The following is a 14,582-nucleotide window of genomic DNA, read 5'->3' as shown; positions in this document are numbered from 1 at the left end:
TTGAGCTATTTCGTGAATTAGTTGTAGTTCATCTTTGAGATCTGCTTTTCACATCGGTATATTAAACGCTCTATTAATCATACTTTGATATGCTGCTTTTTTTTATGTGGATTAGGGTGATTAGAATCTATTTTTATGGTGTTTATTGTATGTGTAGGTTTCCGGTAAATTTTGAAGGTGAGATGTTTTTCGTGTCTAGTAACCGTTAAATCTAGGTAATTTAGTTGACCGTTATTCTCAGATTCCTTGATGAATTGTATACATGTATCTATGGCATTTATTTTATCCAATATTGCATTTTCGTTGGTTGTTCTGTTGTCGATGATGACGAATACATCATCCACAAATCTGCACCAGAAAGATATTCCTTCAATTTTACTAAATGCAGTATGTTCTGAGTAGTCTAAGTATATATCTGCTATTATCCCGGAGGCGGGTGATCCCATAGGTAGAGCTATTTGTTGGTAAAATGTATCGTGAAATTTAAAGAAATTGTTATTGACTGCAAATTTGAGTAATATCATAAATTCTTCAATTTCCAGTGTGCTTAATTTACTATGTGTTTTGAGATTAGTTCTGATTATGTTTAAGGTTTTGTCAGTGGGGATATTTGGATACATATTTGCTACATCATAGGAGGCTATGGAATGATATTTATCTATGATATAGATGTTGATTCCCATAGGGAATCTGAAATACTTGTCCCGAATGAATAAATTTATAATACCAATTTATAGCACACGAGGGCAAAACGCTGGCAACCAAGAATGAGTTAGCTGGAAAATTTATAATGTCCAATAACGGATCATTTATATTGGTATTACGATATTTATCTAACTTTAAGTTCTTTGTTTTATTGCAAAAATCTAAAGGTCCTTTGCTTAATATAAGTGAAGAATTATATATAACACTAGATCAGTATGCAAATCCTAATTATAACATAAATGAGTTATCTGAAAAAACTAATATTTTGTTCAATAAAATCGTTCCTGTCTTAAAAAAACGACTACGTCAAAATAGTCAACAGACGACGTCATACACAAGCTACGGCGCAGACCGCGAACCTCAGTGACTCCGCCCATACACACGTAACAACCTCCCCTACTTATCCCTCCGCCCCTCTCACAACAGACAACACTAGAACCATCAGTACGAGGTACATTACTCGTCAAACGGCCAAGAAACTCGCATTTCAAACATCCGGCAGTAAGTAAATTAATTCAGGCTTTACAAATTCACACAATATTACACTTCTATTGAAATCTAACTCACTTCATTCATTTTGGCTTACAGAATTTACCAGCCTCAAAAAGGGAAAGGAACCACCACATTCTTACGGCATCTGATGGGAGAAAACTCCAGAAGTTAGGCCAGAACTGAATCACACATATAGTGCATAATTTAATACGTATCAAGCTTATATTGATCCATTTCACAATTATAGGAACGTGCTGTTATTTACAAATGGAACCTATAAAGACTAACATTCGACATATATAAAAAAAAAGGCAAATTATGGAAATATAATGCAAGAATCAAGGCCAACACGTTTCAGTGTCACTAATACACTGACTATATTACTGGACATTCAAGTGTATAAAAAACTTCTGTAGTAAATGATAAGCATTCTATTTAATAGACATTTATGTTTTATACAATACATAATCAACATAATATGAAACTTGTAATTTTATGCAAGAAGGAACTGCCATTTAATCATTAGACTTAAAAGCCAACCATACACGGCATATTTAAATATTATCAATATCTGATGTTATATAAGACAAATTGTTACAATATTTTACCACATAACAACGCAAGATCCAAAGCAATAAGTATTTTAGACTTTAAAGTACAATGATTAGACTTTAAAATTTATTAGTGTGTTTATGTCAAAATATTTTATAGAGGTCAACACGCATTTATATTCTACCTAAAATAATATCACTCCAGCAATATGGTATAAAGATGTAACATGATATTTTATTACAATTATCACGCAAGCTTTATTTATCAAATTTTACTGATAGTCTATTCACGATTGTACATAAGTATAAAAGGGAATTGATTCAACAGAATAAGCAACAATACCTAAGATAGATGCTTAATCAACCCAAGGATGCATTCTGTCAGCCAAAGGGCATGTATATAATACACAAAGTTTTGTAATTTTAATTTTTAATTTTAACACAACGCTTAGAAATTTGTAAGTTTTTAAGATAAGTTTTCACTGAAAATTATGAAACAATATATCATGAAGGTCTTTCAGAGGTATAAGATAGAAATGCAAATGTGATTCTGATATAGCTGAGGATGACCTATGAAGGGTCGAAACCGGTCCTAGATTGTAATACTTTACAAGAAAATAAATGTATTGATTAGGTGGAATTTTTCTTTCCTTTTATGACGATAGGTTGTTATCCTGACCACTTTGTTGATCTAAATAAATATATATATTTTCTAGTGTATTTAGAAGACCACCTTTATTTGTTTTATGTAATATTGTCAAATCCTGCTCTATAGTGGTGAAATGATGACCGGTGGTGGAAATTTACTGTTATTGATTTTCATACCACTTAGTCGAGCAGCTCGTCTCCTTTCTGCCAAGTCTTTCCAGCCCAAACTTTGCAACATTTTTGTAAGGCTACTGTTTTGTCTGAAATCACCCAGAACAAGTCGAGCTGCTTTTCTTTGTACTTTTTCCGGTTTTCGAACCAAGTAATCCTGGTGAGGGTCCCATACACTGGAACCATACTCAAGTTGGAGTCTTACCAGAGACTTACATGCCCTCTCCCTTACATCGAGTCTTATCAGAGACTTGTATGCCTTCTCCCTTACATCCTTACTACAACCCCTAAATACCCTCATAACCATGTGCAGAGATCTGTACCCTTTATTTACAATCCCATTTTTGTGATTACTCCAATGAAAATCTTTTCTTATATTTCACTCCATCAATGCAGTAATTAAAATTGAGAGGACTTTTCCTGGTGACAGAAAGTTGCTTAACATTACAAGTAGTGATCCAAATTCACTGTAGCTGTATAATAGTCATCGGAACTCACAACTTGACTTTAAACACCGTTTATCATCGTACCATTGTCTGCTGTCCATCTCGCAACATTGTTGAGCTCTTTTTGATGAAATATGGAAAAGTTTGTGTCTTGCCAATAGAAATCTGTTACTGCCAACTTTTTATGGCTCCATCCGTATACCAGCTTCTTAGCTGTGTTGATTGGCAGGTTTAATCCCACGTCAGTCTGGTTGCTCAAATAGATCAGCTTTGTGCCTGTATACATACCAGTATGCAAAGGAAATTAGTGGGAAAAAAATTCTGGCTCCTCACCATCCCATTGAATTATTAATGTTATCAAATCAAATGTCAGCTGCCCAGGTGGGAAATCAGTACCTAAATTACTATGCTAATCATGCCCCCTCCGCCAATGTCTGTTTCTGTATGACCGTAGGTATTTTACTTGCTATTATTGCTTGAGTAGGGAATTTTAACTTGCATAGAAGAGAGTCAAGTCATGGGGATGTACTCTTCATTTATGGTTAACTAGCTGATGTACCCGTGCTTTGCTACGGAATTCTACATTGTATACAGAATTCTAGGTTGTGAGCAAGATTGTATGAAATTGCATAGCTCTTAACGTTACCCTAGAAACGCGACGGGGAAGTCACCAAACATCTTTTCTCATAGGAATTCTGAGTTAGGGAATTTTTACTGTAATGGTACACCCGCTTGCATACCATCAGTCACAATCAAGTTGGGGAGTTTTCATTATAATGGTAGACACTCACTCTCCACCTGCCTTTTTACATTCTCAGAAAGACAGTCTTAGTGGTTTTCCCAACTGAAATGAACATACTGTACAATGACATCAGTAGGAATGGTGCGATTGAAAGCAATGCTTTCATAAATCAAATGAAAAACCACACGGTTTCTCACCTTTAACGAACAAGACTAAGCTGCCAATCTTAACAGCCCAAAGTTCCAGAGCTGGAATGACCAAGCCGCAGACAGCCATGAGCCGTGAACACTCTTCATCACTTTTCGATGGGGAGGGGGTTGAATAGTGGCGACTCCCAGGGCAAAAACTATGCCCTTTTACTAATCTGTTTGCTAGGAGTACCCGATGAGTCAGAAAGTATCAATTCACTACACTGGTGGCAGAAAAATCTATCTGAGTTGGAGGCAAATTTTCCTCCAAGCCAGAGGAGAAACCCCCGTTTCACTGCTAATTTGGAACAAAATGAATGTAGAATTACCCTTTCCTGGCCAGTGGGTGATATAATTCCCACTAACTTTTATCTGCTATTGGGCCATTGGGTAACCGGATTCCCACATTCGATTTGTGCTGCTATTGGTGTGGACATCAGAAAATCTAGAAAAAAATTCTGCTCTGGTATATTTGCAGTTTTTAGGTTGTGGATGTGTTTGTTTACATGTGTGTAGTGTAATGGCTGACAGGAGCGTGAATTTTTGGGAAGTGAAGTGATTTTCTGCACCACAAAAATGGATCTTAGTAATTCTAAGCTATTTATGTTATCATAATTTATTCTGTAGTGTTTCAGACATAGATTGAGCATATTTTTTTGTCTCAGTATGGGTAAATAAATAGGATTTATGTAAAGGTGAAACACAGGAACATAAGTTCTTCATCTTGCCATGATTATACATCTCCAGAATTCTTGTCTTTTATTTTATTTCATTTTATTATGTTACCGAGTTCCAGAAATTCCATGAAAAGTAAAATGTAATGTTTTAGTAGCTTGTTTCATGACAAATTAATGTGTTCAGATTCCTCTTCAATATACTGTATAATTGTGGATGTATTATTCGTTTGGCTTTCACTCTGTACACCCCTTATTCTATCTGAAATGATGGTTACAGCTGTATGCACTGTAAATTATTTATACTTCTGTGTGGTGTAAGATGAATGCACATATTCACAAGTCCTGATTTGTGTGTGCTAGCATTTGTTTATTGGGAAGTATAGTTTCCACATTTGTGTCACTTAGGCATACTGACAGCCATTGGGATATACAGTTTCCACATTTTTTTCACAGTTCCAGTGTTTGAAATTTTTTTAAAAAAATAGCCTCTCATTCCTTGACATTCCATCACTACAAAAACATGTTCAGTTCCCAAAAATTCATTTCTTAAATAATTTGGCCAGGAAAGGGTTAATAAAAATGAAGAGGAAGAAGCTTTTCTTAAGAAACGGCTCTTTTCAGCGTTGAATTTTGAGTTAGTGAATTGTGGTGCTATAATCTGGAATAGGCTTAAATTGTTATTCTAGACCAAGCCATACTACTACTCTACTAAATGAGCCTCTGCCTTAAGTATGCCCACTGCTCATTCAAAACAATGCATCTTAGTAGGGATCATATAGCTGTAATACTATGACGAACCAGTGTGTTACTGACCAGCTGTATCAGAAAATGTATGAACCAGAGGAATGACATGGTAAAGAAGAAAGTTTTCTAACTCCCCGGCTGTTTCCTGCCAATATTCAGCCAGGCTATTATACTCTGTACGCAGCAGTAATCCCATCTATCGGAGTTGAGAGGCAGCATAAGAGACAAAGAACATCACAACAAACAATGATCTATGTAATGTAATTGTTGATCAATGTTATATGCGCTTTCGATATTGTAGGCTTTCACATTTAGTTTTCTCCTGACTCTGAAATACCACTCTTATCGTAGTCGGTACGGTAAAACTGAATAAAACATAAATGACCAGAAACTGTATTCTCTATAACTTTTATGTAGTACTTTTTGATAGGACGAATAACATAGATATTTAAAAATTACATTTTAGCCGCCTTCCCCTAAACTACAATTTCATCCAGGCTGAAAGAAATTGTTTATAGCTTGAACTGTAGTTTATTATTCCCCGACTCTATATACCGATTTTCACTAAATTCTGTTAACCCATTTTCTTGTGCCTGGGCGTTGGTATGGACATTGCAAAAAAATTGAAATTCATGAATATCTTTATCATGGCCGGTACGGTTAAAATGTATGACATAAGTGATCGGAAATTTAATTCTATATAACTTTGGTAATGTAGTATTTGTTGATACGGCCACTAATAATATAATTATTTGAGAATTAAATTTTAGGCCTTCTACTAAACTACCATTTCACTCAGCGTGAAGTAAATTATTTACAGCCTTGATTGTAGTGGCTCCTTCTCTCACTTTGCATACCAATTTTCAATGATATAGGACCACTAATAATGTGAATATTTAAGAATAAGTTTTAGGCCTTCCCCTAAACTACCATTTCACTTAGCGTGAATAAAATTATTTATAGCCTAGACTGTAGCGATTTTTTTCCCGTCTTTACATACCATTTTTAATAACATAGAACCACCAACAACATAAATATTTGAAAATTAGACCTTCCCCTAAACTACCATTTCAATCAGCGTGAATAAAATTATTTATGGCCTAGATTGTAGCGACTCATTCCCCGACTTTGAATACCGATTTTCATTCAATTCTCTTTAGCCGTTTTCTACTGATGCGTGTACATACATAGAGACAGAATTTACGGAAAGTTAAAAGTGCATTTTCTTGTTACTGTGGACATGACCGATACAGAAATACAATCCTTTTCAAATTCTGAGCAATGTACAGACAAAACTCTTATTTTATACGTAGGTGGTTTGAAAAGTTCTCCGAATGTACTAGAATTAAGTATCGTACCTCGGTGGAACAGCTTTTATTTTTCAACATAGTCTCCCTGTAGACTAATGCATTTGGTCCAGTGATGTTCCAATGCCTTGATCCCATCTCAAAAATGAGATTCCTCCAGGCCTGCAAAATACCTCTCCAATTCGGCTGTCAGTTCTTCCCTTGTAGAAAATCTCCGTCTACCGAGGAAAATTTTCAGCTTAGGGAATAGATGAAAGTCTGATGGTGCCAAATGAGGTGAATAAGGTGGATGTGGCAACAATTCGTACCCCAGTTCATGAAGTTTCGCCATGGCAATAACACTTGTCTGCAGCGGAGCGTTGTCCTGATGAAAGATGACCTTTTTCCTTGCCAAACCAAGCCTTGTTTTGCGTATCTTTTCCTGTAGTTGGTATAGGAGTTTTGCATTGTATTGCCCCGTAATTGTTTGGCCAGTAGGAAGATAATCTATCAGCAGAATGCCTTTTGCATCCCAGAAAACTGAGGCCATGACCTTTTCAGCCGAACGCACTGCCTTTGCTTTCTTTGGTGGTGGTGAATCAGCATGTTTCCACTGCTTTGACTGCTGTTTTGTCTCTGGGGTATAGTAGTGGACCCAAGTTTCATCTGTAGTCACAAACCGGTGCAAAAAATCTTGTTGGTTGCACTGAAAACGGGCCAGTCTTTGTTCGGACATTTCCAATCTGGTGCGTTTATTGTCCAATGTCAAGAGCCCATCTTGCGGATAATTTTTTCTTACCCAATTCTTCGGTTAAAATATAATATACCTAGAGGCATGATTTTCTCGTTTTAACTATAAACTCGACAAGAAATATTTTGGAGCGATTTTGAGATATCTTAAAGAATCATATGATTCTGGTTACGAAATCAGTGATTTTGTTTTCGCGAATTACAGCGAATTAAAGCGATGAGGCCAGTTTAAAGCGAAATGCACTTATTTTGCGATAAGTGCGAAAATGCAGCGAAATTAATTGAAAATAACGATCTTGAAATTGTATTCGAATATCATGCGTGTGAAGAGAAACAGGTGACAGAAGAACAATTTCTCAATTAATCAAAATTTTAAAAACCCTTAATGGTATGGAGATATAGAGTGATAGCTGCGGCCATGTATAGTGAAAAAGGCAATTTGTTATTAATCTTGATTAGCCCTATATTATAGTTCTAATCAAGATTGTTACATAAGGCATCATGAATGATTAACAATTTTGTTTCTTTTCATCCATCTTTCACATAAATAATTCACAAATCTCACGAATTAAACATTTTGGGAATAACTTTACGAAATGATTAAAGCAAAATTAAAGCGATGGGGTCAACCCTATTTTGCAAAATAACGCGAAAAATTGTCTTCTTTTCGCGAAATTGAACAAAAATTAACGCGAAAAAAGCATGCTTCTAAATATACCCATTCAGAAGACATCCCTACAGCTTCAGCAATCTCCCGCACTTTCAGTCGACGATCCTCCATCATGACCATTTTATGCACTTTTGCGATAAATTCTGGGGTCGTAACACTTTTTGGCCGTCTACTACGTGGATCATCACCCAAGCTCTCCCAACCAAATTTAAACTCGCTGGTCCACTTGGCAACAGTTGAAAATGAAGGAGCAGAGTCCCCCAGTGTGTTTTGAAAGTCGGCATGAATTTCCTTTGCTTTCATATCTTTCTTTACAAAGTATTTAATCACTGCTCGAATCTCAGTTTTTTCCATTGTCACAAATCACTACACGGGAACAACAACAAAGAGTCGTCACTACCACACTCCTGCAGCTAGAGCACTGACGCGCCACGTGTTCACTCACAAAGGATGTGTGATTATTGCGCGGGAATCTTGTTGCTCTAGCACTGACATCTAGCGGTGATTCCGAGAACTTTTCAAAGCGTCCTCGTATATATAGATTTATTACAGTAATTGATTATTGGAGCAATTTCATCTGTGAATATTTTTATCTAGTATGTACCAACTGTATTGCACTTTGGTTCATTTGGTTTAAGTTTTTAGATAATATCTTGCTAGACTTACGGTAAATGTAGAATGACATAATGTGATATTATTGCTGAGTACTTGTTTTCTGTCACAGGGATGCTTTGTAAACAACATTGAATGCTATGATCAGCGCAAGTGTGTAGAGAATCGTGAGCCCAAGAAGGAGTTGCTTTTTTGTTGTTGTGAGGGAGATATGTGCAATCAGAACTTCACATGGGAACCTCAACCTGCTGATCCTCCTAAGAAGCCCAGTAAGTCAAATCTGACAGGTGAATGAGACTTCCAAAACATTTCTTATTGTAAGTTACGAGTCCATGTTGGTAGTTTAAAATAAAAATATCAGGGAAGAGATAAACAAGAAAAACCCTCATCCCTGTCTGCATGCTTGCTGAAAATATAGGACACAAGGTGTTCTAATCCATGAATATTTTATACGGTGTACATATTTTCTCCCCCATTGTGCCATGTTCTGTCATTATTTTATACCCTTAACCTAGAGGTTAAGCTATTTTTATTTGAGAGCAACTTTAGCCCCTCTTCTATGGAGTTGCGGCAGGTTATCAGGATCCTTAAAAATAAAATCACTACTCAGAGAGGTAGCATATTTTTCTATCGGTTAAACTTAGTAAACGACCATAGGTACCCAAATAATCCTTTGCATCCTAATTTTAGGAAGGAAATTTTGAAACAAAGTTTTTGTAAGATAGCTTTGTTTAATATTAATACAGTAGAAGTTCGTTAATACAGCAAGAATACATAACAGCAAAAAATGTATTCACTGAAGTGGATTGTTGTTATATAAGATTTTTTGTAGGAGTTGGGGAAGATAAAAAAGCATATTCAAATTGGTATGAAACGATAATCAGTTAGTTGAAAACTTGCATTTTCATGGATGATTTCCCTATTGTGGCTTACTTGTTAGGCCTTTTCTAATTCTAATACTGTGTGAACACGCATGTTCAATTTCATTCTTAAATTTGTGATAGTACCACTCAAGAGACTTCTGTGGCAATCATTTTTCTTACAGCATCACCTAACCAAACTTAAGCATGCATGAATCATGATAACATACTTCAGGCCCCAGTGGAGTGATGATCACATTTTTGTTATAATTTTACGTTGGAACAGCCTTTCTGAAATTTAAACAGACCCAAGAATATATAACTTAACCTGAAATCAGTGATGCATGCTGCTGTATCTTGAGGAATATTACATTTATATTTCATTTCAGTACAGTATCTTCTATTAAAATTAAGCGATCATTTACTTCAGCATTTATTTTGAATGAGTTACCTAACAACTGCTATTGGCCACATTATATACACAGTTATTGTGAAAACATATTCTTCCCTTTTGTTTCAAACTTGCATTTTAGTTTTCGTCGTGAATCAACGGGTAATGATCGATTGTATTAAATAATAGCATGTACCTGCAGCTTTGCCCGTTTTTATTAATTCAACTGTTTTATATAATAAAAAACTATTTTTTTCTTATAGAGCTTCCGGTTGAACTATATTAGTGTCCTTCCAAATGGAGCTGAGATATATATAGTGTGTTTGCCTTTCCAACTCTCGAACAAACCATGTATAGTTGACAATGGGAGAAGCAGCCTTTTCGAAGATGGAGTCCTACAAATTTAAGAGATTGTTCTAGTGCCTTGTTGATGTTCATAGCGAAACCGAAACAAACGGGGAACTGCAGACATCTAAACATAAACTGTATATCCGAAGAAATTATTTGAATCTGTGGAATGAATATTACTTCCATCCCCCAATCATGAGAATGGCTTCAATAATATTAATCATCAGTTTCAGAGTCGTGTTCATTGCAGAGATCAGGATTCTTATTCTTAAGAAGGATAATCGGTGCCACAATCGTCCGCTCTAAGATGTTGGAGGATACTCCAGGTGACTCCAAGTCTTTCAAAAGCTCTGCCGTGTAGTCGATAGACTTGTAACTTTGTAGAACATCGGGTAATTCTTGTAAAAGTTGCTTGTTGATGACGTTGACAGCATCACTTCTTGGAGCAAGAGTTGCTCTTTGACATAGCCATGCGTAATTGGTGAAATGCTGTGGCCACAAATGTTAGAAATTTCAGATCTGTGCATGTTTATTATAATGTAATCTTCTTTACTATAGGCTATGTTTTCTCTAAATGAAATAATAAAACATGAGATTGTGTTAGTTGAAAGAAAACATGGTAACCGGATAATTCTTGTGAGTGTTGCTTATTGATGACGTTGACAGCTTCATGTCTTGGTGCAAGAATTGCTCTTAGAAACAGCCATGTGTCGTAGGTGAAAACATGTGCCCACCTATGACAAACATTTCAGATCTGTGTTTACCGTAGATTTGGCTGGGCATCGCACACATGCACACAGACAGTCAGACATCATGGACCGAAGGAAAATGGCTTCCTATTCCACGGACTTATGGCATCTTGGCTGAAAAACGTATTATTCCTTGTTTATTCTTATTGTCTATCTTGAGTCCTATATATTTCCTCAAAATGTATACATGTCCAACCCTTGTTGCCTTTCTCTACGCGGTTTGGGTATGAAGTGAGGTGAATCTTCGTAGCGCATTTTTACGACCGGATATCTTTCATGACGTCAACCTAATCAGATGAGTTAATGAGATGATATGAATGACATGATATATGATTGTAAGAATGAAGAGGATGAAACCCAGCGCCGGCACATAGCCCACTCCTCTCGAATAACTCAAGACTTTACGTCTCCATCCGACAGGGTCATATACCCTCACACCATATAAGACCAAAAAGGGTTTCCTACGCCATGGACGTAAAATGGCTCCTTGAATTGTGTTCTCTACCTACCTTATGTACGTTGCCTAGCGACAGTGACTCTATGCATATCATCTTGGTGACAGCCCGTTGTATTGTCATATCCCAATACACGTTTTCTGATGGTTTTTCGTTCATAAGTCATCAACGAAAGCAAAAATGAAAATTCCAGCTTCGAGGTGCATTCGGACCCCCTTCCATCTGCCATGTTCAAAATTTCAAATCTCTGTGTGCTGTAGATTTTGCTGGGCATCATGCACAGACAGACAAACACTTTCTTTTATTATTATAGGTGTATGCTGCAGCAAGACAGACTACAATATCATCATCATCTTTGCATTTTTCCATTTGTGTGGGATCAGCCTTCTTGCAGTGTTTCCTCCACTTCAATCAATCCATAGCATCCCGAGGACTGAGTTTGGTGAGCCACATGTCATCAAATAATGTCCACGGATGCCTGGTCTGGATGCCATTTGTGATGGCGTTCATGCAGAGTATGAAGAACAATGGGAACAAAGCCGATCATTGATAGACACGAACATTGATTTCGAAGGTATCGGACATTCCTGCTGCACTCTGTACTGAACTTGTGGTCTTTCGGTACATAAGTTTTACCCAGTTGTCATAGGCTTCAGGTACACTGTGTAGTCTCACTGTCAGCCAAATGAGATCATGTGGTGCTCTGTCCAAATGAGATCATGTGGTACTCTGTTGAATGAATTTTCTAAAAGGCAGACTACAATATCTCAGGCCTTAATGTTAGCAATTGAGAGGAAGATGGTGCTATCACAGTGGCACGTGGTAATGTTTGCATTGGGAATAGGAGATAACAACATAATGTTATTTCAACTGTGTTATTGAAACATGGTATATACTGGAGATATTTGGATTTTTTAATGTGTTGTTAGTATGGTGTAGTGATAGAAATGTATGTATTAAAATATGTAGTGTTTATAATATTGAGCATACCGTATTTCACGGCATAATCGTCGCCACCGCGTAATCGTCGCATCCTTTATTTTCAATACAAAAATCGGACTTTAAACCTTTAATTACATAATCGTCGCACGTCCAAATTTTGTTCACTAATCTGGTTAAAAGGTAAATGGAACTGCAACGTAAGTTGCACATGAATGCGCAATTTAAATACGTGTATGGTTTATGGGCAATTTGGCAACACAGTCACGTTTGTGACATGTTGCACAACGTATAAATAAATAATACCGGTATATGTACGACGCATGGCTTACCGGTAGACTATCGGCAGTTTGACAACGTGGTCGCGAGACAGTGTACTATTTATTCACCACCTACATATTATGCTTACCGGTAGGCTATCGGCAGTTTGACAACGTGGTCGCGAGACAGTGTACTATTTATTCACCACCTACATTATTATGAGTTCCCATTTGAAATACGTAAGGCTGTAAGTTATCGCTTATCGGCAACGTCGCCAGGAAATACCGGCTAGGTAGGTTGAATGGACCTCGAACCAGCCCTCAGATACAGGTAAAATTCCCTGACCCGGCCGTGAATTGAAGCTGAGGCCTCCGTGTAAGAGGCAAGCACGCTACCCCTACACCATGGGGCCGGCTCCTGTGTTATTGCGCACGAAGTGAAATCCAAGACGATAACGCAGATTTCCACGGAATTATTCAGCCGAATTATTTACGATGTCTCAGTTGTCATCGCTAGACTCTTATCTTACTACTACATCATAAGTGTCCGGGCATGGGATGAAAACTTTTATCCAAGCAGTCAAGATAATTATTATCCAATGCTATTAAAGTTTTATTTTATAAACTCGTCAGTAATGTAATTTAAAATCATCAATAACTGGGAAGAAATATTAACCTAATTACCGTATGTTTAAAAGAAATTGAAAAAAATGAATGTTTGTTACTGACGTCTCGGAATACAGTCAACTATACAGTAGATCTACACCGCGCTAGCTAGAGCTCCGGTTTGCGAGCTTTGCGCAAGCGCAGTAGTGTGTCGCAACCAACGAGCTAAACTGATAAATTGTTGCATGCTTCCTTGCTGCCTAACAGTATTGGCTGCTCTGGAATGGACAGATCACAGATGCATTTATTTGTTTCAGATTTACGTGATTACTGTAGACATGTGTGCGTGAGAGTTTAAGTTTTTAATTTGTGTTTTGGGTGTTTGCAGAAATAATTTGTTTTAATAGTGAACAATTACAGAAAGTCATTTATATCGCAAAACATTAACGTGTGAAGCATTTATAAGCGATTATGGGTAAATATAGAAACTATTCTGCGGGCTTCAAGCTAAGCGTAATTGCCTTCGCTGAACAGCACGGGAACAGAGCTGCAGAAAGAAAATTTTCTGTGAGTGAAAAGTTGGTGCGTGACTGGCGGAAAGTAAAAAACAAGCTGAAAAGCACAAACCCTTCTAGACGCGCGTTTAGAGGTCCTAAAACAGGGAAGTTTCCTATAATTGACGAAGAAGTGTTTAGGTACGTCAGTGAAATACGTAACAATGGCTGCAGTGTATCATATGAAATGTTACAAATTAAGGGACAGGAGGTAGCGCGCAAACACAACATATCGTAATCTTAATTGTTCAAACACAACATACCGGTAACTCAGTTTAAGGCGACTCGTGGGTGGATTAAGGGGTTCATGCGACGACACAATCTGTCAGTGCGAAGGAGAACAACACTAAGCCAAAAGTTGCCTGCTGATTACACGGACAAGATTGTAAATTTTCACCGATTTGTCATACGTTTGCGCAAGGAAACTTCGTACTTGCTTTCTCAAATCGGTAATGCCGATCAGACTCCAATCTTTTTTGATATGCCTCGCAACAGCACTATTACGCTAAAAGGATCACGGAGTGTATTAATGAAAACCAGCGGTAGTGAGAAGTTGCGATGCACGGCAATGCTAGTCATTACAGCTGACGGGAGAAAGTTGCCGCCTTACATCATTTTCAAGAGGAAAACAATGCCTAAGAATATACAGTTTCCCCGTGGAATTCATGTACGAGTGCAACCAAAGGGTTGGATGGACGTAGAACTCATGCTGGACTGGGTTAAGACTGTGTGGAATAG

The 14,582-nt window shown here is 37.1% G+C and overlaps 1 protein-coding gene across 4 annotated transcripts in view; it reads left to right on the top strand.

Annotated features, from left to right (window-relative positions):
* The window catches only part of put (activin A receptor type 2 punt), a 317,293-nt gene that overhangs the window by 66,177 nt on the left and 236,534 nt on the right, over positions 1-14,582 (top strand). For 3 of the 4 annotated variants that reach the window (XR_010858587.2, XM_067137220.2, XM_067137222.2), the window contains exon 3: positions 8,795-8,969. Coding sequence is in view for 3 of the 4 variants with exons in the window: in XM_067137220.2 (XP_066993321.1) it covers positions 8,795-8,969 (175 nt within the window). In the remaining variant the exon portion in view is untranslated. The remainder of the gene's footprint in view (positions 1-8,794; positions 8,970-14,582) is intronic. The other variant, XM_067137221.2, reaches the window with a different exon arrangement.

Source organism: Anabrus simplex, chromosome 1 (assembly GCF_040414725.1).
Source record: "Anabrus simplex isolate iqAnaSimp1 chromosome 1, ASM4041472v1, whole genome shotgun sequence".
Taxonomy (NCBI): domain Eukaryota; kingdom Metazoa; phylum Arthropoda; class Insecta; order Orthoptera; family Tettigoniidae; genus Anabrus; species Anabrus simplex.
This window is presented reverse-complemented; position numbering and strand designations above follow the sequence as displayed.